Source organism: Amblyomma maculatum, chromosome 5 (assembly GCF_055883805.1).
Source record: "Amblyomma maculatum isolate TAMU_Amacu chromosome 5, ASM5588380v1, whole genome shotgun sequence".
Lineage (NCBI taxonomy): Eukaryota > Metazoa > Arthropoda > Arachnida > Ixodida > Ixodidae > Amblyomma > Amblyomma maculatum.
Genome location: NC_139348.1, coordinates 56,392,627 through 56,417,927, shown reverse-complemented (window position 1 = coordinate 56,417,927; position 25,301 = coordinate 56,392,627). Strand labels below are relative to the sequence as shown.

At 48.0% G+C, this 25,301-nt stretch overlaps 1 protein-coding gene across 1 annotated transcript in view; it reads right to left on the bottom strand.

Moving 5' to 3' along the window:
• LOC146188359 (cell-death-related nuclease 7-like) overlaps positions 1-25,301 on the bottom strand; it is a 116,346-nt gene that overhangs the window by 38,882 nt on the left and 52,163 nt on the right. The window contains exon 5 of the mRNA XM_084603750.1: positions 2,838-3,035. Coding sequence (XP_084459876.1) covers positions 2,838-3,035 — 198 coding nt within the window. The remainder of the gene's footprint in view (positions 1-2,837; positions 3,036-25,301) is intronic.

The window sequence follows — 25,301 nt, the reverse complement described above, 5'->3', positions numbered from 1 at the left end:
GTATAGAAATTATGCGTGTAGACGTTGCAGCATCCAGAACTGTATTCGCTAGATACAATACGTTTTGCTGTGGAATCTACCCAAGTCAGAATCGAGACAGCATTTTCTGGAAAGAAGTACGTCCTCTTTTGTCATCAAACCCGGATGACGTCAACAACACTCGAAAATGTCCTCTTCCCTCAGTTTTTCTAAGATGGCAAGTCAAAAGCATGCCAGCATTTACTGAGTCAAAAATGAAATATACGGTGCTGCCATGATGTCACTTCATGCTTGAAAATTATGCGACTAAACATGCGAAAGTTGTTCTAGAGGAATGCATTTAGGGTACCAAAGCAAGATGTCATGACGCGCAACAAGACGGGGAATGCATCGTTTTGCGGCAACGTCCACAAACTACGATAATGACTCCAATCCCAATACCTGGTGTTGTCAGCAACTTTCTGGCCAGAACACATAGGTGCTTTGCGTTCGAAAACGCGGATATAATCACACATACGTTCTACACATCTTTACTCATGGAGAGTGTGCTTGGTTCGACCTTGATTTGATTTCAAAGTCATTTAGTGGGAGCCGGACGACACATTGTTGCAAATCGAGTAGATGATCTTTCAATCTAAAATAAAATTCATGTTAAATTCTGTGTAGGTGAAAAGCGGAGCAGAAAAATTTATTCTCTTTTACTTTCTTTCGACGTGTGAACGCTTTAATTGGTTAAATGTCCATAAAAATATTTTTTCCCCCATTCTGCTCTAATCATCGGTCACTCATAACTCATTTTGTCTTTGCTGAGTCCTTACATCCAGTGAAGACCGTTACATGACAATGACAATGTATGAACTACTATGTGAATTTTCAGCTTTTAGTATAACTAGAACAGAAAAGAAAGCTCAGTATTTCAAAAAAAGTGAAGTGAAGAAAATACTCGAAGTTTTTTTTTCTCTGTCAGTTTGAACCCATTTCAACCGGTTCGGGCAGGGACGAACCAGTTCGAACAGGAACGAAATGTGTCCCTGGAGACAAAACCGAAGCCGAATCTGATAGGCGTGAACCCGAACCCGAAGAAATTCCAGTTGAACATCCTGGTGGCGGCTCCCACTGCGTAGTTGCCCGCTTTTGCTACTAGAAGTTTCTCGGCTGCTCCGTTTGTGGTGTTTTCTCCGACAGGTGCGCCGAAACACATATAAATGGGCAACTGCGGACTTTGCAACCGGGTTATTAAGAGAGATATGGGAGCGCCGTTGGCCGTTGCTGTGGGTATAGTGCGACTGATGATGATGATAAATACAAGGCCATTGGTTGAGCTCAGTGGCTAAGCACTCAATTCGGAATGAGGGCACCCAGATTCCAGCCCACCCGCGGTGGCCGCTTTTAATTTGAGGTAAAACACAAAGGCGTCCGTGTGCTGTGCCGTATTAGTACGCGTTAGGGGTCACCAGATGGTCGAAATTAATCCGCAGTACGCGACTACCGCTCCTCTTTCTCTTTTCATTCACACCCACCTTCCTACTTTCCCTTACACAGAAATTCAGATGTCTACCGAGGAATGTGGCAATCACTGTTCTTTTCGTTCCCTTTAAAGCAATTTACGGCTCTGCCCCTATGCTACTGAGACTAAGCAACATTTAAAGCAGCATAGACAGCTGACTTCCGAATTTGCATCCCTGGTGTGTGTCCAGTGCAAATGTTTTGTACTCGGTCACATTCGCGTTTGAGGCACCTTTCATTTTTGAAACCTTAGCTCAAGTTTTGTGGATACCAGGTACAAATTGAAAAATAGTGGTGTTAGCTAAAGAAATTTCCGAAATGTGCAGCATAGCTCAATGAACAGAACAAAACAATTGGTATGACTGCCAGTATGCCTAAGAATAATCGATATGATGTTCCACTCACAACCGTCTCTCCCCAAACTCCTTTGAATTTCCAGACTCTGTCTAGGTTCTTATACCCGGTTATCGCTACACCCCAGCATTTCGTGGCATAACAAGGCACATCCCCAGTACACGCGATGGTGCTCTGAAGAATAGAGCAGTGGCACCTCACATGGCTGGAATTGGGGTTTCTCCTAATCTTCACTATTTTAAATGATACAAGCTCGACATTTTTGCTGTAATATTATTTCAGTGACATGTGTGCATCCATATACCATTAGGTGCGAGTCTGACAGAAAATCCAGCCATAGGTAAAATAGATCAGCCGAAGAGAAAAGGCCACGAGGCGAGCTTATCAGTCTCTTCGGACCTGAAGTCCATAAGGACTCTCATTCAAAGAGCGCGGGCATCGACTATATACATTCGCACACATTAAAGACGGGGTTGTAATTTTGTACTTCCAACCGAAACATAGTTCAGTAGTGAAATATTTCATTATTTGCCTGCCATTTTGTACGATGTGGCCTACTTAGCCTGCCCTATACCTCTTTTCATTTTCGTGAGTAATTGTATGTGCTTTTCGACCTGTATGCTTCTTTTTTTCGTTTCAAGCAAGCAACTATGGTTGAAACGCAAAAGTGCACTCTACTCTGTTTCTGTTTTTATTGTGTTCCGGACTCGCAGTTTTTATTGTCTGCTTAGCTTCCATTTCAAAGCCTGTCCTAGCCTATTTGAATTAATTGTGTTTGCGGCTGCATATCTTCACCGAGTCTTTACTTCTTTGAAGAACATAGGAGAGCTGATTTTGTTATATAAATCACACCAAAAACGTGCATTACATGTAAACTTCGTCTCTCTCTTTCATCACAAGGAATTATCTCGCGGTATATGTTCCTAATTTGAAGAGCATATTACGCAGGGAAAGAGAAACCAATCTTAATTCCAATAAACTTCTAGACCTTTTTTTACCTTGCTTCCAGTTTGGAGGCTTTGCAATTGTGGTGATGCGTTTTCCCTTGCTCGTTGAAATGAAATCTATGCTGAGGTTGCTTCCATACCTGCTCGGATACCTCTTGTTGAGTATGCTCCAGAAGGTTGGATATTGTTCCGTCCATGGTACAGGATTTGTCTGGTAGACATTCGCCCCCTGTACTTGTAGGTGTGATGCTGCAAAAAGAAGAAAAGTACAGATGCAAAATGTTAAAAAATCATTTTATATCGCCTGGATATATGTGAGCCGATTCGCTCAGAATATTCTATTGTTTTAAACACTCAGTGTTGGCAAAGCAAATCCTTTGTCCTGGAAATAAATCACAAATATGTCACCCCCAGAATATATAGGACCGTAAGTATCTCCTATGGGCACAGAACCAAACACCGCCAATCAAGTTAATTCAACGATTAGTTTCCGAATACTCTCGATATGTCCAATGATTTCAGCCTTCGGGAAAAGGGACACTTTCTTTTCGCTTCTCAAAGCGATATCATTCGTATTTGATTTCCGACCTATTGCTGACTCTGAGAGAACACCGTGAACTCCTTCCTGTGCAGCCTCCTCTCCTTTTCTCATAATTTGCAGGCTGAAATCAAAAAGAGAAATTAAAATTTTGGGGACTATAAACAAAATAAACAAGTTGTTGCGTCCGCACTGCCTTATTGGCAATAGACACTATTACTATGTATTGGTCTTTATTAATTGCGAGTAACTATAGTTTATTAGCCGTGATCATTAGTAGTATGAAGAGGTGGGAATAATTTAAAGGGCTACAAAAGGAGCTGCATATAGATTAATTACCGTGGACGTAGTTTCATGAAGTGTTTAGGGCTGCTGCCGCCTGTATTGTACGTGTTGCCGTCAGGCCTCAAAAATGTCTTATCCAGAAATGTTCGCGATCAAGATTGCGACTGTTTGATTCCATGTGATCACAGTTCAACTTAATTGACAGTGTCATCCTTTCTTCAAACGTGATTCTTAATATGGTTTCGGTAAAGGTTACGCATTTGGTGGATGATGTAGCACCCGTACAGCAACCCCTGTTAAATTACCTAGCTATGTGAACATGTCCTGCGATATTGTGACGTCAGTTATCCGGGTTACTAAATTGATGTTTACCTTATAACCCGCCAGATTCCACTTGCCTGCTCGTTTTCATCCTGATTACGAAATTGTCGCATTGGTTCAGAGGTTACTGTCAACCCAGTCTCCTGAATTGGACAAGCGCTGGGCGAGAGTGTGGTGCGTCAAGACACCTAAGTGCAATGGTGCTTTACAAAACCATTTGTGTTTTCTTGAACTATTATGAATTACCATAAACTGCGAAAGACGCCGCCGCAGCATTTGTCTCCAAATCCAGACTCTAAAACGTGTCAATAAAAGTTTCCCAAAAAAGGCGGTATCTACTGCAATGTAAAGCAACACATAGGAAAGAATCTTGCAGGATGCACATGAACACGAGAACGTATGTTCAAGAATTAAGATGGCGCTCAATGTCAGACGTCAATCAACACCAAGACGTGCATTATATTTTCAAAATGGTTTGTGTTCTGCGTGTAGAAAAATGTATTTAACTTCGTTTGTGAGATGGCAGTGACGATTTATTCGTGCACGTAATTACTGCGGAGGGACCTGTCACGCGATGTTGCTCTGCTAGCATTTGGTGTTATTGAAGCCGTCCTGTATTTTCCAATCTCCTTCAAAACCAGATACCTTCATTCTAGATTAACACACTTTTTCGTCTAAACAATTTTAGCACTAAATGCGCGAGCTAAGCGGTCAACAGAATCATCGCCTTCGCCATGGGCTGACCTGCAACAGAAGCAGTAGCGTTATATTTTATACATCCCTTAAGAGGTTTGCTTTGCACTGATTTATGGAAAATATTCAAGATCATTTAAAATCATGTAAACTTATTTTTACTGACTAAATGCATGAAGAACATGAGTAACTTGGTGTAGGAGGAGAAAGACTTGTGCAGGAGTTGACGTGCTGTCTCGCTCGGGTGCAGCATTGTTTTGTCACAGTATTGCTTTAGTGTTGACAAGAGTGTTACATTTTGGTGGAGAGTGCAGTTTCGATCACTCATCATCGATCCGCCATTGACTAGCACCTGGAAGCTCGTCGTAGGTGCCTACTTGATGGACTTCCGCCCTGCTCGTTACCTAGCAGCCGCCGACTGGTTCTGGCTCTCAGGCGGCGTCTGGCCATTATTGATAATACGGGGAGCACCGCCCTTCCGCTGGCGCAGCGAGAGAGGGGTGTTGACGTTGGCTCTGCCACTAAGGATGGATAACACTTGGGACACCTCTACTTAGCACGACAACGTTTTATTTCTTCCTTGCCGACATTGCCCTTATATGATTTGAAAGCCATGAGGACACGCCGGAGGCATAGAAGCGCTATGTCACTGAACTTAAAAAATGAAAAGGGTTCAACGCTGCTGAGCCGAATATGGAGCTAAAGCATTAGCTGCGGGTGACCGAGCATTTCTCTTCTTCGCGGCTGTGTGAGGTCATTCGTGACTGCGGCCACGGACTACGCGATGCGCCGAAGCCTGGCGTAGTTTTGTTCGCAATAAAAGTGTTTCGGCGGCCCCTCAGCGCGCAGGAAACTGGCCAAGCAGACACTCGCACATAGTAACCGGTGGAACGTGCACTACCCACACCGAAGAGATCATCAAGTTGTGCAAGGCAATCGATCTCGCATGTCGGAAGAGGAAAAATTCGGGCATCTTTTGAAGGGCACTGCAGATGATGTCTACAAGATTCTCATCGCCAACGATGTTATATGCACTGTCTCCGCGGTCCTTTGTCACATCCGTAATTTGTCACATCCGTAAGCACTGCAGACCCGTCGAGTAACGCCTAATTTTGGAAGGCAGACCAATGTGCCAAACGTCTCCAGCGTTGACGAGCATGTCTTTATGGCTCTAACTTCGACCATTTGAAGAAGCGTTCGTGAATAGCTCCTTCGGCTCGATTCCCTTAGGTGGTACAGTTCACCAGTGGCCTACCGTCCATCTTCACCGTGCCAAATCGCCTACAAGCTGCAATTGCAGCCTAAATATTCTGTTCACACTGCACACCCTGCCTCTTTCAACGAACGGTCACTGCAACAATTCGCAAGCCGTTTTTTTAGGCATCCTGATCAGCCTAATGACCTTCACCCACAATACCTAGGTGACCGCCAATATTTACATATAGCCGCGAGCCTGGCTATTAACGATAGCCTGACATTCAGTCCTTTAAGAACGAAACCCTTCGCTGTCCTGCTCCCGTCCGTTACCGGTGCGATATGGCGGATATATCTCAAGGCAATGTTGCCGTCGTCCAGTATCGTGGTATTACCGACCAATGTACTCAGGCATGACTAATGATCACTCAGTTGACTCACCTCAGAAATGGGTCCTGCTCCACACGGCCAGTTTCAGTCCGGTGGCGTACGAAATTACTCCCTGACTTTCTACCGAAATCGTATCCCACAACCCGCATTGTGTGTCCGCTGTTCGCCGTCCCCGCGGCGTTGCCCCCAGCAACCACCTCCGGCAAACTAGGCGCCGCGGTCTATCGAGCTGACAAAGATAGAGAATGATCACTGCTCGCAGAAAGGCCTCTTTCCGTCACTATGCTCCAAAATAAGATCACTGTTTCTATTGACGGTATATTCACACTGGCGATAGTGGAAACGGGTTCAGCGATTTTGATTATGCGCTTACCGTTTCAAAACTTGCTGGGACCCAAATTAATATTTTCTTGGGACAGAAATGCAAGTTTTGCAGCTTTAGTGTTCATTTGGTGTACCCTGTTAATGCGTGATGTGCCAAAGTGTGTCTTTGAAGAACCGTGTTTTCGGCGAATCCTTCATACTGCACCACACCGTGCAAGATGTAATTCTTGGTATCGATTTTCGGCGGATGTGTGGCGTAAATTTGTATTCCCGCACGGGCGAGATCAGTGCTGAATTCTACTTTCCGCCTCATTTCTTCAAGAAATCATTATGATGACGTGCTTTTTGCGTACGACGATACTGTTGTGCCCCCGTTGCCTGTAGAGTGCGTTCCAATTGCGTCTTCCTGCCATGCCACTGAAAGTTTTGTTGCCACCCTGACGCCTACTTGCTAGAACTGCACGAATACATCTTTTTTGTGTGTGTCGGTAACTCAGGGCTGCATGCGATTGTGGACCATTAATTGCTTCTCTCAGACACATTTTTAGCAGCTGGCATGAAGGTCCATTCTTCTAGTAAAGATGTGTCAATATCAGGGGCCTTGATTACGGATGCACCAGAGCAGCATGACGCAGCATCTCAAGTAAATGCTCAAATCCTTAGAATGATGAGTAATTCTCCTAATGCACAGAGCATGACGCTTTGGAAGCTCTTTTATAGAAGTATCTATACATTTTTGAACTCGCGAAGGCCATGAGCTCAGGCTCATTTCATGGGTTGCGAATCAATCATCGCATTGACACTGCATATATGTAACAATTTAGAGAGCACTGTACCGTGTGGCACCGTCCGAACACGACGTAATCCATGAGAAAGTTCGTGAAGTGTTAAAGCGGATTGTCATTCAAGATTCGTACAGTGGCTCGAGTAATTCTGTTGCAAAAGGGTGATGGCACCTGCCGATTTTGTGTAGGTTACCGCCGCCTTAAGTATGTCACTAAAAGGACATCTAACCGCTTCCCCGCTTTGATGACGCCATTGACTCGTTTTACTCTGCATCGTCAGTTTTTATCTAGATCTGCGGTCGGGAGTACTGGCAGATTCCGATGCACCTTGCAGACAAAGGGAAGACCGCCTTCATCACTGCCGATGGACTATTTGATTTTAATGTTATGCACTTCAGTATTGTGCACTTTTGCCAGTGATATGTGAAATATGCAGTGATACTATACTACGTGGATTCATATGGGAGGTCTGTATGTGTTATCTGGACTCTGTAGTCAGCTTTACCTGGACACTGAACGAGCACAAAGACGCCTAGTGCTTGTGCTGGAAATATTGCGCAAAGCTGGTCTCGTTATGATATCAAAGAAGGGCCGATATAGAGAGCGACAGTCGTTGGTGCTTGGTTACCTCGTCGATGATGAGGAATTCTGGCCTGATTATCAGAAGACAGTAGCCGTCGCCGAGTTTCAACAACCTCGGAATATGAAGGAGCTCGGCAGTTTTTCGTGACAGTTTCTCCTATTTACGAAGATTCATCCCTCGTTTTGCAGATGTCGCGTATCGGCTCAAGTGCGTACATCATAAAGACGCTCCATTCCAGTCAAAATCTGAGTGTGACTCGTCTTTCCGGCCACAAAATTTCCTCTTAACATCGCATCCTATCTTTTGGCACTTCAGTCCTTCTGTTCTAATGGAAGTGCCTACTGACGCAAATAGTGTAGGCATCGTAGCTGTCCTCGTTGTGCGCTATGACGACCGCGGACATATGATTGCTTACGCAAGGTGGACTGCAAGCAAGACTGAGCGCAACAGCATCCGCTCCGAACAGGAGAGTTCTGCGGTTGTTTTTGCCGTGCAGCGGTTTCGTTGCTACTTCCAGAAACGGACATTCGTAGTAGTAACCGATCACCATTTCCAAATGATGGCTACTCAATCTCAGTGATCCTTCCGGTCGCGTGGCCGGCTAGGCACTTCGCTTAAAAGAACACGACTATACGATTTCCTACAAGAGTGGCCGATGGCACCCAGATGCGGACTGCCTTTCCCGGTTGCAGCTTCCCACAACGGGATGTGACACGGACCACTTCGACAATTACATCGCTGCTTTATCTATAAGATTTCCCGATACTCGTGCCATCCGAGCAGAGCAACACAGTTACCAGCACCTGGAGCCGTTCTTGAATGCTGCTCAGGACCCAAACTCAAACAGTCAGTTTTGTTTAAGTGATATCCTGGTATACAAGAAGATTTACTCAGAGAAACTGGCCGTCAGTTCCTGTTGGTAGTGCCAAAGAGCTTCCGGCTTTCTGTTGAACGCGCCATGCATGACGAGCCAGCTTCGGCACACCTAGGATTTGCTAGAACTTTGCCTAGCCCTAAGGAGCGATTCTACTGGCACCGGATGCGTCACACGAGTGACATGTATGTGGTCAAAGCCTCATACGGATACGTCACACGATCGACTTCTCTGTCCCGAGTGCCAGAACACAAACGTTCTATTCCTGTAGCTTATGGAATGATTCACTCTGTAGCTCCGCCGAAGGCTCCTTTTGAGAAAATTGGACTCGCCCTTTCGGTTCTTTACCAAAGTCGCAAGAAGGCATTGGTTGTTTGGTGTATGTGCGGACCATCTTACTGGCTGCTGTGACATAGCCGAAGTTCTCGCCGCTACGGCGTACCAAGTGTCTCTTTTTCTGTTCAGCATTCAGTCATCTTGTGACATGGTCGCCCGAGAGTTTTGCTAAGTGGCAGAGGCCGCCAGTGTACGTCCAATGTAGTTTGAGAAACTTCTCCGTTTATATGCTTCTGATTTCTGACATTCGACCGCTTACCACCTCAGACAAATGGTTTAACAGAGTGCACAAACAGGACTCTCACTAATGTGCTTTCAATGTACTTCGCTTCGGACACCAAAACCTGGGACTGTGATGTCCCGTTCATCACATACACCTTCAACACTGCCAATTATGAGACCACAGGACACAGCCCGTTCTTCCTGCTGTACTCGTGCTCTCCTCAACCTACCCTCGACACCATCCTCCCATTTTCAACTCGCGACGACAAACGCTTAGCTGAAACTCTGTCTGGCTGAAGACGCGCGGTGGATAGCCCGACAACGGATTTGGCATCACAAGACGTTATCAAAAGCTCGCTGTATGACCACCATTGCCAGATCACCTGCCTCCCTTTTGCCTACTCTACCTTTGGAAACCTATGAGAAAGCGCGGTTTACAACAGAAAATGCTAGCACGCTACACTGATCAATATTTGATTCTAAGACTCAGGAAACTGAATTACCGGATTAAACGCCTTACGACCCACTGGCCGTAAGGCGTTTAATCCGAGATGTCACATGTTGCCCGCCTGAGATGTCACAACTGAGATGTCGCATGTTGCCCGCCTGACGTTTTGTTGTCCTCAGAACGCAGGACTTCCCGGAGGATTTCGTTTCCGAGAGAGGGCAAATGCTACACACTAGATGAATGAAGAAGATGGAGAACCCGGTGTAGGAAGGCGAAGAAGTGCGTCGAAATTGAGGTGCCATCTGATTAGGGTGCTCCGCTGTTTTGGATAAATAACATTGCTTTATGTCGCGGCTTCAAGAGTGCTACATTATTAAGGATGAAAAATTATTTATCGTTGTACATAAGTATTGATACGGACGGGGAGGAGGAAGAAGCGGACAGTGGCACGGGCAGAAGCGCTCGCTCTAGGCCCGCCAACAATTCAATAAACGTCATGTCACTGTCATCGAACATCTTTCTGTCCTCTGTTCTCCTGTTTTCATCGGCCTGCCGCCTCGTAATAATTTGTTGGAGGTGCGGGGTACTTCATCATCACCCCCTCATCCTGGTCCGGAGCTTTGGCGCCCTGCGAATACTTGCGCCGTCGGCGAATGGTTAGGAGGCACCGCATGGCTGGTCCCCAGCCTTGCGGGCACAATAAGGCTTTGCCGTGCCTCCGCCCCGTACCCAGCCCCGACCACAAGACACGACGGAGGAGACTGACCCGAGACGCCACCCACACCATAAGACACAGCGAGAGAGCAGATGACAACGTGACCCTACTGACCCGATTTGCCGACCTGTGACAGACACAAGACGCCACCTCGCATGAACCCATGACTCCTTCCCATGCCACACGGTACTTGCCTGGGTCTCGACCATCGAATTTTGGAGAAGTGGTCCGAATGCATATTGGGCCAGGCTTCATCAGAGGATCATCGCGGCGGCAAGCAGTTGTCTTCTTTAGCCATACAGTCACGCCCATCGTCATGTCATCGCTCTACTGTCCCAAGCACAGCGGCCTAATGAAAGCGTCGCCATGTTTGTGGAAGAAATGACTCGCCTTTTCAACCGGGCGGATCCGTCCATGTCGGAGGTAAAGAAGTTGCGCTACCTTATGCAAGGCGTCAAGGAGCAGCTGTTCGTTGGCCTTGTACGTCACCCTCCATGTACTGTTGCTGACTTTACGAAAGAAGCAACAAGTATCGAGCGTGCCATGAATCAGCGGTTTGTACATTTTGCGAACATCGCTGCCAATGGCCGGAAACGACAGGGAAGCCCTTCGCGAACTTATCCGAAGCATCGTGCGCGAAGAGCTGCAAAAGCTGCCCTCTTTCGAACAACATCCACGTGTTGGGGGCATCTTGGATATTGTGCGGGAAGAGCTCTGCCAAGCAGTACCATCAGTACCGTCGCCCCAGCCGCCTGCGCCACAGATCATGACGTACAGCGTGTTGCATACCCCTGCGCCTGAACCATTGGCACCCTGCAGCCCTGCTCCTCCCGCTCGTCCTCCACCCCAATATCCAGTTTCAACTGGTGTGCCTGAAGCTCGACCACCCCTTCGCAAAGCACACGCGTGGCGCACGCCGAACAATCTGCCTTTGTGCTTTCACTGCGGCGAAGCCGGTCACGTTCTGCGCCACTGCCCGTGCCGTGGGATGGGCTTGCGCGGATTTTCCCCGGATGCCCCTCGACCGCCTTATGGCGAACGACCTCGGGACATCGACCAACACCTCAGCGACCAAGTCCCACCTGCGTCCCTCCAGCGACGCCAGTCCTCGTCACCACCGCCGAGACAGGCTTCCACCAGCCGCCGTTCTTTCCTCAGGCAGTCCCCAAGCCCGCACCGGGAAAACTGAAGACGGCGACCCTCTGGGGTAGGGCCGCCGTCGATGGACACTACAACCAACATCCTCCGCTCACCGATTCGATCACACAAACCGACCTCCGACCCTTCGCTCCTACGAACAGTCTGACCACTTTTCGACGATCGCTGAAGCTTTCCTCCGACGCCCCCAATCGACGCACCGCACAACCAACGAGTCCGACGACCTCCCGACGATCACAGATGGTTACCTTCGACGCCGTAATTCGACGCAACGAACGACCCGTCGTCAGCCCGACGATCCCTGACACGCCGCACTTTGTCGACGGTGAGCTACATTCCGCCGAGATACCGATCGTCGTTGATAACCACAACACGACTGCCCTTGTAGATACCGGAGCTGATTTTTGCGTTATGAGTCATGGCCTTGCTACCATTCTGCGAAAAGTCCTGACTCCTTGGCACGCAGCCCCGATAAGGACAGCCAGAGGGCATGTGATAACGCCGCTCGGAGTGTGCACCGCTCGCGTCGAGATTCACCACGTAACTTTCTCGTGTTGCTTTGTTGTGCTAGCAGAGTGCTCCAAGGACCTGATTCTCGGCCTTGATTTTCTTAGAGAAAATGACGCAATCATCGACCTTCGTGACTTCATGGTGACTTTCTCCACTCACCGCGCAATTTCCGACGAGTAAAGACAGCACAGCGACGACTACACAGTCAGGCCAATTTTCCGAGTGTGCGACGGCCATGTCACTCTACCTCGACGCACCAGCTTGTTTGTTACAGTGCAGTGCGACAACCCCCCCGCCTTGCAAGGCCTCGCGGAAACGAACGTGAATTTATTGTTCAGCGTCGCTCTGCGTCGCTCGGGGGATCTTTGCCTTGAGACATAAACGAACTGAACTATTTTAACGAACTTTAGTGCCGAATATCGCCATTTACCGCAAGGTACAGCTATCGCTTATTTTGACGAAGTCCGTGCGCGATCCGCCCATTGCGCCCTTTCGCTGGCCAACGAGAACCCTCCCGAGAGCAGTGGACATACTGTTCAAACTGACGTGAACCCAGCTTTGTCTCTTGCCCAGAAACGCCGCCTTCAAGCAATTCTGGACACTTACCGTGACTGCTTTGCCGTCACTTCCAAAGTGAAACAGACGTCAGTAACCAAACATCGAATTATAGTTGATCCCACCGAGCGCCCTATCCGCCAACACCCCTACCGAGTATCGCCGAAAGAACGAGTGGATATTCGGGCGCAAGTTGATGAAATGCTCCGCGATGATGTGATCCAGCCGTCCACAAATCCATGGGGCTCACCATTTGTGCTGGTCGCTAAAAAGAACGGAGCACTCAGATTCTGCGTCGACTATAGGAGGCTTAACAAAATTACGAAAAACGAAGTCTATCCATCGCCTTGAATCGATGACTCGTTCGACCGACTTCGCCACGCCCGATACTTTTCATCGCTTGATCTACGCAGTGGGTACTGGCAGATCGAAGTCGATGAACGTGATCGAAAGAAAACCGCATTCATTACTCCTGACGAACTGTACGAATTTAAGGTGCTTCCCTTCGGTTTGTGTTCCGCTCCCGCAACCTTTCAAAGATTGATGGACACTGTCCTAGCCGGCCTGAAATGGCAGACGTGCCTCGTCTACCTTGACGACGTTGCCATTTTCTCTGCGACCTACGAAGAGCACCTCAACCGATTGACGGCCGTGCTAAATGCCATCCGCGGGGCCGGACTCTCACTAAAACCAGAAAAATGCCACTTTGCATTCCAACAGCTCGAGTTCCTGGGTCACGTCGTGAGTGCTGAGGGAACTAGCCCTGATCCAGAGAAGACGGCTGCCGTAGCTGCTTTCCCGACCCCCACTGATAAAAGGTCCGTGCGTCGGTTTTTGGGCCTCTGTGCATATTACAGGAGATTTGTGCATGACTTCTCCCAAATAGCGGAACCATTGACTCGACTAACAAAAGACGACCAGCCTTTCATCTGGGCCGACGAGCAGCAAAGGGCCATCGAGGAGCTTCGCAAGCGCCTTAAAACAACGCCCGTACTTGGCCACTTCGACGAGGAGGCCGACACAGAATTGCATACCGACGCCAGTAACGCTGGCCTCGGTGCAGTTCTCGTTCAGTGGCAAGAAGGTGTTGAGCGGGTGATTGCTTACGCCAGCCGCACCCTGTCTCGTTGCGAAGGGAATTATTCTACGACCGAAAAGGAGTGCCTTGCAGTTGTGTGGGCTGTAACAAAATTTCGGCCGTATTTGTATGGTCGGCCGTTTAGAGTGGTCAGCGACCACCACTCACTCTGTTGGTTAGCGAACCTTAAAGATCCTTCAGGCAGGTTAGCCCGCTGGAGTCTCCGCTTACAGGAGTTCGACGTCACTATTGTGTACAAACCCGGCAAGAAACACAGTGACGCTGACTGCCTATCCCGAGACCCTATCCCGTGTTCTTCAAGTGAAACAGATGACTCCGTCTTTCTCAGCGCTCTCTCGACGCCAGATCTCGCTCAACAGCAGCGAGATGACTCCGAACTGCGGCCCCTCATCGATTACCTCGAAGGAACCGCCTCATTGCCGCCTCGCCTTTTCACGCGTGGCCTATCGTCGTTCTGCTTGCGTGACGGCGTCTTGTACAAGTAAAACTACGCTTCCACAGACATTCAGTATCTGCTGGTTGCCCCACGCCGCTCCGTACCGACGTTTCGCAGGCATGTCACGACGAGCTTTCTGCCGGACATCTAGGTTTTTCGCGCACCTTGGCACGATTACGACAAAAGTACTACTGGCCCAAGCTTCCCGCTATGGTTCAGTGCCATGTTAGGACGTGCCGTGATTGCCAACGTCGGAAGATACCACCTGTCAAGCCGGCCGGCCTGCTGCAGCCTATTGTTCCTCCGCGAGTACCTTTTCACCAAGTCGGTATGGACTTGCTCGGGCCATTTCCTACGTCATCATTGGGCAACAGGTACATTATAGTCGCCACAGATTATCTAACCCGCTATTGTGAGACGAAAGCTCTTCCCAGCGGCACATCTACTGATATTGCGAACTTTTTCATCTTTAATCTGGTCCTTCGTCACGGTGCCCCTGCGATCGTTTTAACTGACAGAGGCACGGTATTTACTTTAGCTCTAACCCAGGAAGTGATGCGACTCAGTGGCACTTGTCATCGCAGAACAGCTTACCACCCTCAAACGAATGGCCTTAATGAGCGACTCAATAAGACCATCGCCGATATGCTTTCTATGTACGTCAACGAAGATCATAACAACTGGGACCAGATACTACCGTATGCTACATTTGCTTATAACACCACCGTCCAGGAAACGACCCGCTTTACACCGTTTGGTTTGGTGTACGGTCGCGAAGCTGTCACCATGCTGGATGCAATGCTACTGCCAGATGTTGCCCACCCATCGATTGCCGGTGCCGACCAATTCGTCCAGCATGCCGAAACCGCTCGCCAGCTGGCTAGACTGAGAGTCCGGACACAGCAAGTTAAAGATGCTCGACGATATAACCTTCGTCACAGGGAGGTAATTTACAACCCTGGTGATCAGGTTTGGGTGTGGACACCTGTTCGCCAGCGGGGTCGCTCCGAGAAGCTTTTGCGCCGCTACTTCGGCCCGTACGAAGTACAACGCAAACTCAGCGACGTCACCTACGAAGTGACCCCTCAAGGAACTGTTCGCTCATCCCGACGGCAAGCACAATCGGAAGTCGTACATGTCGCCAGGATGAAGCCCTTCTACTCCCGCTAGTTCAAGCTACATGTGTTTTTTTTTCTTTGCTTCATTTAACTACTTGATGTGAACGCGCATCCTCGCCGACTACGGTTATCCTCGACCTCGCCACTCGGCATCGGGACGATGCCTTTTCCACCGGGAGGGGCAATGCCGCAATGTTATCGTACTGGCGCCGCCATGTGGCGAGCTCGGGAGACTGGCACGCGCTCGTCTTCTTCGCTCTCGGTGCTCGCCCGCTGGTCGGTTCCGTGCCTGACCTTGCCGGTGCTTTTACTTAGTCCTAAGTAAACCTGCTGAAACAGTTTCACTGGCTTCTGTGACAATATATAGTTCCATTAGTTTCCAGGTTCGTTTGGCCGGGTATTTAGACAGTTCTTCGCCAACGTTTAACTGAGCGAAGACGAATGCAGCGGGCATTCTCTGATTAACACCCGACAAACACACTTTCAGTCGTTGCCACCGCCGAATCGCCCAGCTCTATTACGGGCGCATTTCAGCCCAATAAAGTGTGCATTCCCTTCAATGACAGTTTCTTTGCGCGTTTCACATCGTCAGCGACACGTGACATCTGGTGGAGTTGCTGCTCTGTTTGGTCTCGTCACTATTTCAATCCAAGACCAGAGCCCTGTTTCTGTCGTGCAGAGGGACCAACATACAGGCCACAGAGCCAGCCGCCGACCTCAAGAGCTCCAATCCAAACACGGGGTCTGTCCGGACCACATTAGGCCCCTAAGGAAGACGCGAAAATTGAAAATGACCCACTGTACAGCACTGGTTATTATCCAGTGACAGTCCTCCTCCCCATTTTCAACAGCTCCCTTGGTCAATGTCCAGAGAACCATTTGATAGAAATAACAACTGGGACTATGTCTTCAAGCTTAAAATCATATTCTTTGCTCTTATAGGAACAGCTTTGACATGGTGTGGAAATCACAAGTCTTCGCTGAGGAAATGGAATGGCGTTACCAATGAACTGTTGGAAAAATTCGAGAGTGCGGCAGGCAAAATGAGCGATACCTTTTATTCTATAGCCAAGCTCCTTAACGAGTCCGCCCTAACCTATGTTGAGGAAATGAAGCGCCTCCTCCGCCGGGTCTACCGAAACATGACTGAATAAGTGAAAGTTGAACTTTAATTACAAGCCGTGAGAGTCGCTTTTGTTGGCCTTGCGTAAAATCCACTGAAAAACGCCGTCGAATTCGCATGAAAAGCGTCCACTATTGAGAGGACTATGGATGTCGGCATGCGCCAGTACAGTGGATCGGCTCAACTAGCGTACGGAACCCCCACAGCGAATCTTCTGCGAGCGAATATGTTTTGTGGGATGTTATCCGTAAAGTGGTCCCAGAATAACTTCACAGACTCAGACGGCTGTCACAATTTCAAAAACTTGAATTAGTGACACTCGCGGACGTGGTACGTGAAGTCCAACAAGGACTAGGCTTACATAGGCAAACGGCGCCACTGGCTCCGACGCAACAAGCAACAGCAATGAACTATGCTCAAGCGGTACGCCGGCTTACTTTCCGACAAAACCCTCAAAAAACACTCGACGTGAAGAGGCTGCTTTTGAATGCCGTCATTTACTCTGCGTGCCAAGACTACAAATGACCCTCAAGCCTCTGGAAGTGCGACACCAAGAGACTATGCCTCCAGAGTGGCGAGGCCAGGCACATTTTATGCCCCTGTCTGTAGAGCCCTGTCGGCCTTACCGGTTTCTTATTCAAAGCTCCATGACCCAGCTGCAGTGAAAGAGCGCAGCGGAGAGAGTGTGCTGTGAAGCTTCTGCTGCAGATCCTTTGGCATACACCCCACGTTTTGCGTCGCCAGGGCCCCACTACGATGGCAGTTTCGAGAAAGGTTCCCCAAACACGTAAGGAAAACTTACGAATGAAGCCTTTGAAGGTGAGGCTGCTACACGCGACCTAATGAAGATCCTCCGGCACTGACGAGGAGTGACGATGCTGCAACATTACACGCCGCTATGCACGACGACGTGGACGACAATGGGACCAGACTTCAAGCTGACCTTGCGCCTAGCGAAGTGACAACATTTTGTCTCGGCCGAGAGCTCAGTAAACGACATACCTGAAATCGAACACCACGGTGCACACGCAATATAAGAGCGCGAGCAAGTGACCCTAAATTTACGGTCGGAGGTCGCACAATCAAAGCCCTAGTAGAGACCGGAGCTTACTATTCAGTCATCGTGGACTGCTTGTTTCCCAGCGCAGGAAAGTAACAGCCGCTAGAGATGGGCAGGTAATTTGCACTGCTGGTGTTAACCTCATTACTCAATCAAGAAGATGAACTGAAAGGGAAACTAAACCGTACGTACTTACCCTCCAAGATTCGTATTCCTATAACAGGGTTCACGCAACGTGATTGTGGTCATGTACACTCTTAATCGCCATTGAGCGATCATCGACCTTCTGTCAAAGCCCATAAAGCTTTCTATAGATAGTCACTGCGTCATCCTTCAAAGCCCATAAAGCTTTCGACAGATAGTCACTGCGTCATCTTAGATGCATTGCGTTGTTCTAAACTTCCGTGACGGAAAGATGAGCGTACCATTGGGATCAGGCGTCGTGGTATTCATGGGCACCGGAGACATCGTAGCTACTAAAGATGTCATGGAAGGAAACACTCAGTTGCTCTTGGGTCATACAGTGGAATTCTAAAGAGCATCGCTCATATACGGCATGTGCAAGCTCACGGGCTGGTCACGAACTTCGCCGCAAAATACCAGCATCTTTACAAAGGCATGACGATCACTCTTGTCGACAGCCTAGTAGGCATTCGAGACGTCATTACCCTCCCCAAAAAACTCGAAAATAGTTTCTCTTACGAAAGATACCAGCTCACATTCGACATCAACTCAGCGCTGGCCCGAGCCAAAGGAACCAAACGTGCGCCCTTCTTCAAAGTGAGTGTTGATGCTTTTCGTCAGCATCGAACGTTCTCGAACGCGATTAGCCAAGCACCTCACATTCACCGGCAAAGATGCCCAATATTGGCGCTAAAGCCTCTACCCTGTATTACCGCGGAAACGCAACCCCATCCTCGATACAGTTGATGAAATGGTTCCCGACAACGAAATCCAGCCATCGAAGATCCCGTGGGCGGCACCAGTCGTTCTGTAGAAGATTAAATGCACCACCCTCTGATTCTGCGTGGTTAACCGCCTCTTGAACAATGCAGTGAAGAAGGATATTATATTCTCCTTTGCTTTGACAACACATTGGAGTGGTTCTACAATGTGAAGTATTTTTCACTGATAGATCTAAAAAGAGGCTATTAGTAAATTTTTCTGAAGAAAGATAACGCTAGAGCACGGCGTTCATCACACCTAACGGTCTTTTCTGGTTCAAGGTGATGCCATTTGGCCTCTGTGGCAGTTAGGTTTGAAGCTTTATATCACTCCTCTTGTTAATGACATAACGCAGTGGAGACTAAACTCGGGAAAAGCGGTTACTAACGAAAGAGCCGTTGTGAGCCGGTATGGTGTGTCGGTGTACTTCATAGCTCAATCATTATGGCGTAGTATGTTAGATATGCTATACCTTTTCAAACACCATACATCATGGTAAATAAAGTAATTGATTCCTCAATAATATCAACCACCTGGGTTAAGTTAATGTTGATTTATTTTAAACCCTAATTCGTCTGATATAGAAAGGGCAAAAAATAAGAGCAAATAAAAGGTGGCTTCCAAGCTGATAATAGCCCAGTCTTCATGAACAGTCAACCAAATGTAGCTTTTGTAGTAAAGATTTGATCCAATAAAATACTTTTTCGCATGCCTTACGACTCTAATACATTGTGATAACGACAGCTAGAAAAGAAAAAAAAAACTCGCGATTGTAGCACTGCATGGACAAACAAAATGCACAGCCTATATATTTGTGCTTAACAATTCAATATAGCAGGTAATTCTCGACTTTCACAGCAGCCCCAACAACAAAACATAGGAGACTTCAAAAAGGTTTACCTCCAAAAGAAGCAAAGTAATTGCAGGTCGTTTTTGCAAGCAAGGTGAGACATCGTGTGGTAGCACTGTATTTGTCTTGTTTAAACAAAGATTTTGTGGACACACTTTTTAAAAAATTCTGGGCCTAGATTTTTTCGCAGAAAACATTCAAGGGCCGAGCAAGTCACAAAGCGATTAAGTTAATTTCATGTTAATTTCTCATGTTAATTTCTCAATCATGTTAATTTCTCAATTCCGTAATTACTTCAAGCTCTTCGAACGCAACCGATATGGGCCAGGTAGGTTTGCTTCGATTCCTGCGTGTTTGCTTTCGCCAGGTTATAAACCAGTATCGCTGTCTTTGTTTTCGGTTCCGTTGGGGAACAGAGAGCACATTATACTGTCAAGTAGTGATGACAAGCCCGGTAGCCCAAAAGGAAGACACTGCCGTTCTCCTGGAATAAACTCTTTATTAAGGCTGACTTGCGCCAGCAAAAGAACTACGGATCGGCGGCCGCGAAAAAAACAAACTTGCTCACCGGTCGTCAATAAGAATTCAGTTTTACTCGTCAGCGCTCAATTTAAAGGTGTGGAAGAAATATCTAGATAAAACCGCCAACGGTGACTAGCTTACCCTCGAACATTGTAGAATCACAGGTGTGTGGCGGGACTATTTCGAGATAGATCTCGAATCTTCAGCACCAAAGGAAATGATAAAGTAGCGTCTTGCGACAACAAACATGGCCAAAAAAAAGAACACACAATTGATCCGTTCGTTCGAATCAGAGTGATAAGTCCGCATTCTGTGGCTGCGAAAAAGGACAAATGGAGATTTGAATGGTTCGCGGCATTACTCCTCCCATAAAACACATCTCGTAGATGTCCCAAAGTAAACCAAGGAAGTTAAACATAAACGTTAGAAAGTTTAAACATCTTTGATTCTTTAACGCGCGGAATAGAGTTTCGGGCGTACAACATGAACGACTGCTGGGAGTGCACGTCGCCATTCTTATGCGGTTGTACCGCCGGAAATGACTTCATAATCCAGTTGTCCAATGCGGTGAAGGATTTTGTACCGCCCAAAGTATCGACTCAACAACTAGTTCCTTAGTCCACGATGGTGAGTATGCTTTCATACCCAAACTTGGTCTTATGGCTTGTACTCTGCGTCGCGTCGCCGAAAGTTGTATTGTCGGGCGTCCACGGATTGCTGCTCTTGATTGATGCGCAACTGGGCGAACAGTCGGGCTTCCTCTGCACGCTGCAGGTAGGCGGCGACGTTGAGGTTGTCTTCAGTCATGTGCGGCGGTATCGCATCGAGCGTTGTGTTGGACTCCCTGCCATACAGAAGCCTGTACGGAGTCACTGGTGGTCTCCTGGATGGCCGTGTTTTACGCGAAGACAAGGTACTGCATGATGGCGTCCTAGTATATGTGTTAGGTGTCGACGTACATGTGGAGCATATCCGCGACAGTTTTTTTAGACCTTCTGTAAGCCCGCTTGTCTGCGGGTGGTAGCCGGTCGTCCTGCAGTGGCTTGGCTGACTGTACTTAAAATGGCTTGTGCGAGCTCGGCAGCAAGTACTGTTCCCCTATCCATGATGAGCACTTCTATTGCGCCAGGTCAGAGGAGAATTCAGTCGAAGAAAAACTTGGCGACCTCCGCTGAGGAACCGTTAGGCAGTACATTTGCTTCAGCGTAACTGGTCATGTAGTCAGTGGCACGATGATCCACTTGTTTCCAGTCAACGAAGTTGAGAAGGATCCGATGAGATCCATCCTTATTTGTTGAAAAAGCTTAATGCGGGGTGGTGTATGGATCAGTAGACCAGCACGTCTCATCGAAGGTGTCGTGCGTCGCTAGCACTGACGACACGTTTTTATTTAATGGTCGACGTCGGCAGCTAGCCGTGGACAAAAATACTGCTCCCTAATTAGGTGCAGCGTGCTTTCAAGGCCGAAACGTCCTGTCGTTGGCGCATCGTGGAACGCCAAGAATTTCATCTATGAGGTTTGCAGACAGAACCAGAAGGGGAGCGGCCCTTTTGGATGCAAAGTTCATCTTCACAAGGACTTCATTTCGTAACTTCCGTCACGACAACTGGTGCTTGTACACATCGGGAGGGGAAGCTGTCTTTGCTGCTATGTAATCGGTTAAGTCTTTCAACTCACGGTTTGTCGCTTCTCTTCTGTGAAATGGCTGGCGCTTACCGGTCCAAGAAATGCGGCGTCGTCTTTCGTGGGAGCGTCCATGGGAGCTAGAGATAAGCACTATGCGTCAGGATACTTGCGGGAAGACTTGCCTACTACCGGCACAATAAGTTCTTGAAGACGCCGACTCACTTGAGCAAGACGGCCTGTGATCTTTCACATTTGCCAGCCAGCAGACGTGTGTTGATCGTTTACCACCTTGAATGGCTGGCCGTATAAGTATGGGTGGAACATTGAGATTGCCCAGATGATCGCGAGGTACACTTTTTCGGACGTCGATATATTCGCTTCGGCCTTCGACAGCGAACGCCTGGCCTGCGCTAGAACTCTCTCTTATGGTTCAGTTCCCTGAAGGACTGCGCCGAGGCAAACGCTGCTTGCGTCTGTGTGTGTTTATGTCTGGGCGTTTTCTTCGAAGCGTCGAAGTAGAGGAGGGGTCTACAAGTGGCGCTTAAGTTCCTTGAAAGCTTCCGCGTGCGGCGCTTCCTTTTTAAAATGCACATAACATTTGTTACAGACGTGTTCTGTATGATCTCTTCTTATCATGCGGGCTTCAAATATGGCATGTGGGAATTTCATTATGCAATCTTAGCAAGACTAAAACTTTCAAACGTTAGCTAAAGCTCAGTTTCGTGATCACTGTTTTTGTTCTGAAAAGCACGTATTTTGATTCGCAAACGTTCAACATAACTAATTTGTATTCAGCCATGTAAAAATCTCGTGCAGCAAGTCATTCTCTGCTACTTGCATCTTCTAAAGAATGTGGCATGAAAAGATCCTTTATGTGTTCCACAATATTAAAATTTCATTTGGGAGGGATAAGTTAACTACGTCATTGATGTACAGTTATGGACAATATTTTGCGAGACGCCGGAGCCCCGTTTCAAAGCTGCCTCTGGGCCACTAGGCGGCGTGGTGCGCGCGTCGAGGTTGCGCGGGCCGATGACTAGGCGCATGCCCGTCCTATATGCGTCCGCTGGCCTTTCTCCTCGCTCGTTTTGTTTGAAGCGCTGCTTATTCCGCACTTGGGCGCGGTTTACTGCTCGCGCCGCTCGAGCTATGCGGCCGTCGTGCTCGGCGTGCAGCCAGTCGAAAGCGATAACAGCGCTCGTGCACGGGGCCCGCCACCTTTATACCGAATCATTTAGATCTGTTTCTTTTTTTCTTTCAATAATAACATAACTTCTGGCATGCGATAAAGGTCTCGTTTCTGCAAACTGCCCACTGCGATGAAGACATCTCGATAAAGACACTCGGTCCTTATGCTTCAACTGCGAGCGTTAGCGTGCATCGCAACTCATTCATAGTTATTGTGCCGACCAAAAGCGTAAAAGAGAGAAATAATCCTTAAGCAACAAGTTTATTGTCATAAAACAAAAAATAAAAATAAAACAATGCAGACATCACTGGCAAACGAAAAATTCCTAATACTTGGTGAAACCACCATCAGCAGCGATGACGCTTGCCAACCGGCGTGGCATCGATTCGTAAAGGGAACGAACCACATCTGTGTCCGCACGAAGCCTTTCCCATTCACCTCTGATCGCTTCCCAGAGTGTGTCTGCGTTGGCATTCCCAATGTGAGACCTCATCAGGCGAGCTTTCAATAGGCCCCACACATTTTCAATGGGACTCATGTCGGCTCCCTTCGGAGGCCATGGCAGCTGCCGCACGCCACGAGCGTCGAGAATAGCGCTCACTTTTCGAGACGTGTGTACAGGACTCCTATCTTGTTGAAAAAGGTAGAATCCATCTGGGAATGGTCCGTCAAGGACATATGGCGTTAACACACTCTCAATGATGTCGACGTAGGCGTCCGAGGTGAAGGATCCATCGACTCTCACCAGAGGCCCCAGTCCATTTCTTGACATGGCGCCCCATACAGCCACGGAACAGCGACCACTGGAGAACACATTTTGCACGTATGGCGGGTCGTATCTATAAAGGAGAAGAAAATCAGTACAAAGTTATAATTTGGGTCTTATGCATCAGGTTGAGCGCGAGTGAAAACTAACTTTTCCGTGTAAAAAGGTTTGATTAGCAACTGTGAATCGTTTCTAAATAGTTAGTACTTGAACCACGCTACTAAATGACAAGAGTTGTTTCGGAAGAGCAATTTACAGTAAATTGCGGCATCGGCACTAAGAAGCGTTTGCTAATGGACTCTCTTCGGAAGGGCGCTTCTATCAACATCGTGCACCTCCGAGATATTGCATGCTGAGGAGGAGTATTCGGCATTGTTTACGACGTATATTTCATTTGGGAACACGAAGACAGCAGTTTGCCGCTATATCCTACTTTATTCGTATTCTTCATATAAAATATTCAGTATTTACTTAGACGCAAAAAAAAGGGTATCCATACCTGCAATTCACTGGCCTCCAAACTCGGCACTTCTGGTCCCAGCGGGTGGAAAAAGAAGACTCGTCCGAGAATATAACTTCGGACCAGTCGTCCACAGTCCACCCTTTCAGAGAGTTGGCGAACTCGAGCCGTTCCTTGCGCTGTTTAGTTGTCAGATGCGGCTTCTGGGCAGCCATGCACGATCGGAGACCAATTTCTTTGAGCCGCCGCCTGATAGTTTTAGCAGATATATTCAGTGCAAGTTCCTTGCGGATTTCTTCTGCAGTCATGAAGGGGTCGGCCACCGATGCCGCTATGATCAGGAGGTCATCTTCTTCTGTTGAAGCTCTCGGTCGACCTGGGCGCTTGGAATCTGCCAGGCTGCCTCCATTGCGGAAAACGCGAATGGTTCGGGCTACTGCAGATTTGGAACGACCGGTACGGCGAGCAATTTCTCGCTGGGGAACACCTTCCACGAAGAGACATGCAATCAGTCTCCTGTCGTCGATCGGCACTCTTGGAGGCATTTTGCAACTGGCAGGATTTGCGATGAAATTATATAGGTTTTCCTGGATATCGCTAACCAATCATAAATCAAGTAACGTCGATGGCTGAGCAGAAAATATAGCCGTTATGAGGGAAGAGTGCTTGCGCTATCTCGCCTTTCTACGATCAGACGATGCAAGCATGTGCTCATCAGCCTTATCACTTCGGGGACGTAAGGCCGTAAAATGTACTGTCATTTTATGTGATGTAATACCGTAATTTTCGAACTATGGTTGTTTAAAAGTCACTCCGACGTGATAAGGCTGATGAGCACATGCTTGCATCGTCTGATCGTAGAAAGGCGAGATAGCGCAAGCACTCTTCCCACATAACGCCTATATTTTCTGCTCAGCCATCGACGTTACTTGATTTATGATTGGTTAGCGATATCCAGGAAAACCTATATAATTTCATCGCAAATCCTGCCAGTTGCAAAATGCCTCCAAGAGTGCCGATCGACGACAGGAGACTGATTGCATGTCTCTTCGTGGAAGGTGTTCCCCAGCGAGAAATTGCTCGCCGTACCGGTCGTTCCAAATCTGCAGTAGCCCGAACCATTCGCGTTTTCCGCAATGGAGGCAGCCTGGCAGATTCCAAGCGCCCAGGTCGACCGAGAGCTTCAACAGAAGAAGATGACCTCCTGATCATAGCGGCATCGGTGGCCGACCCCTTCATGACTGCAGAAGAAATCCGCAAGGAACTTGCACTGAATATATCTGCTAAAACTATCAGGCGGCGGCTCAAAGAAATTGGTCTCCGATCGTGCATGGCTGCCCAGAAGCCGCATCTGACAACTAAACAGCGCAAGGAACAGCTCGAGTTCGC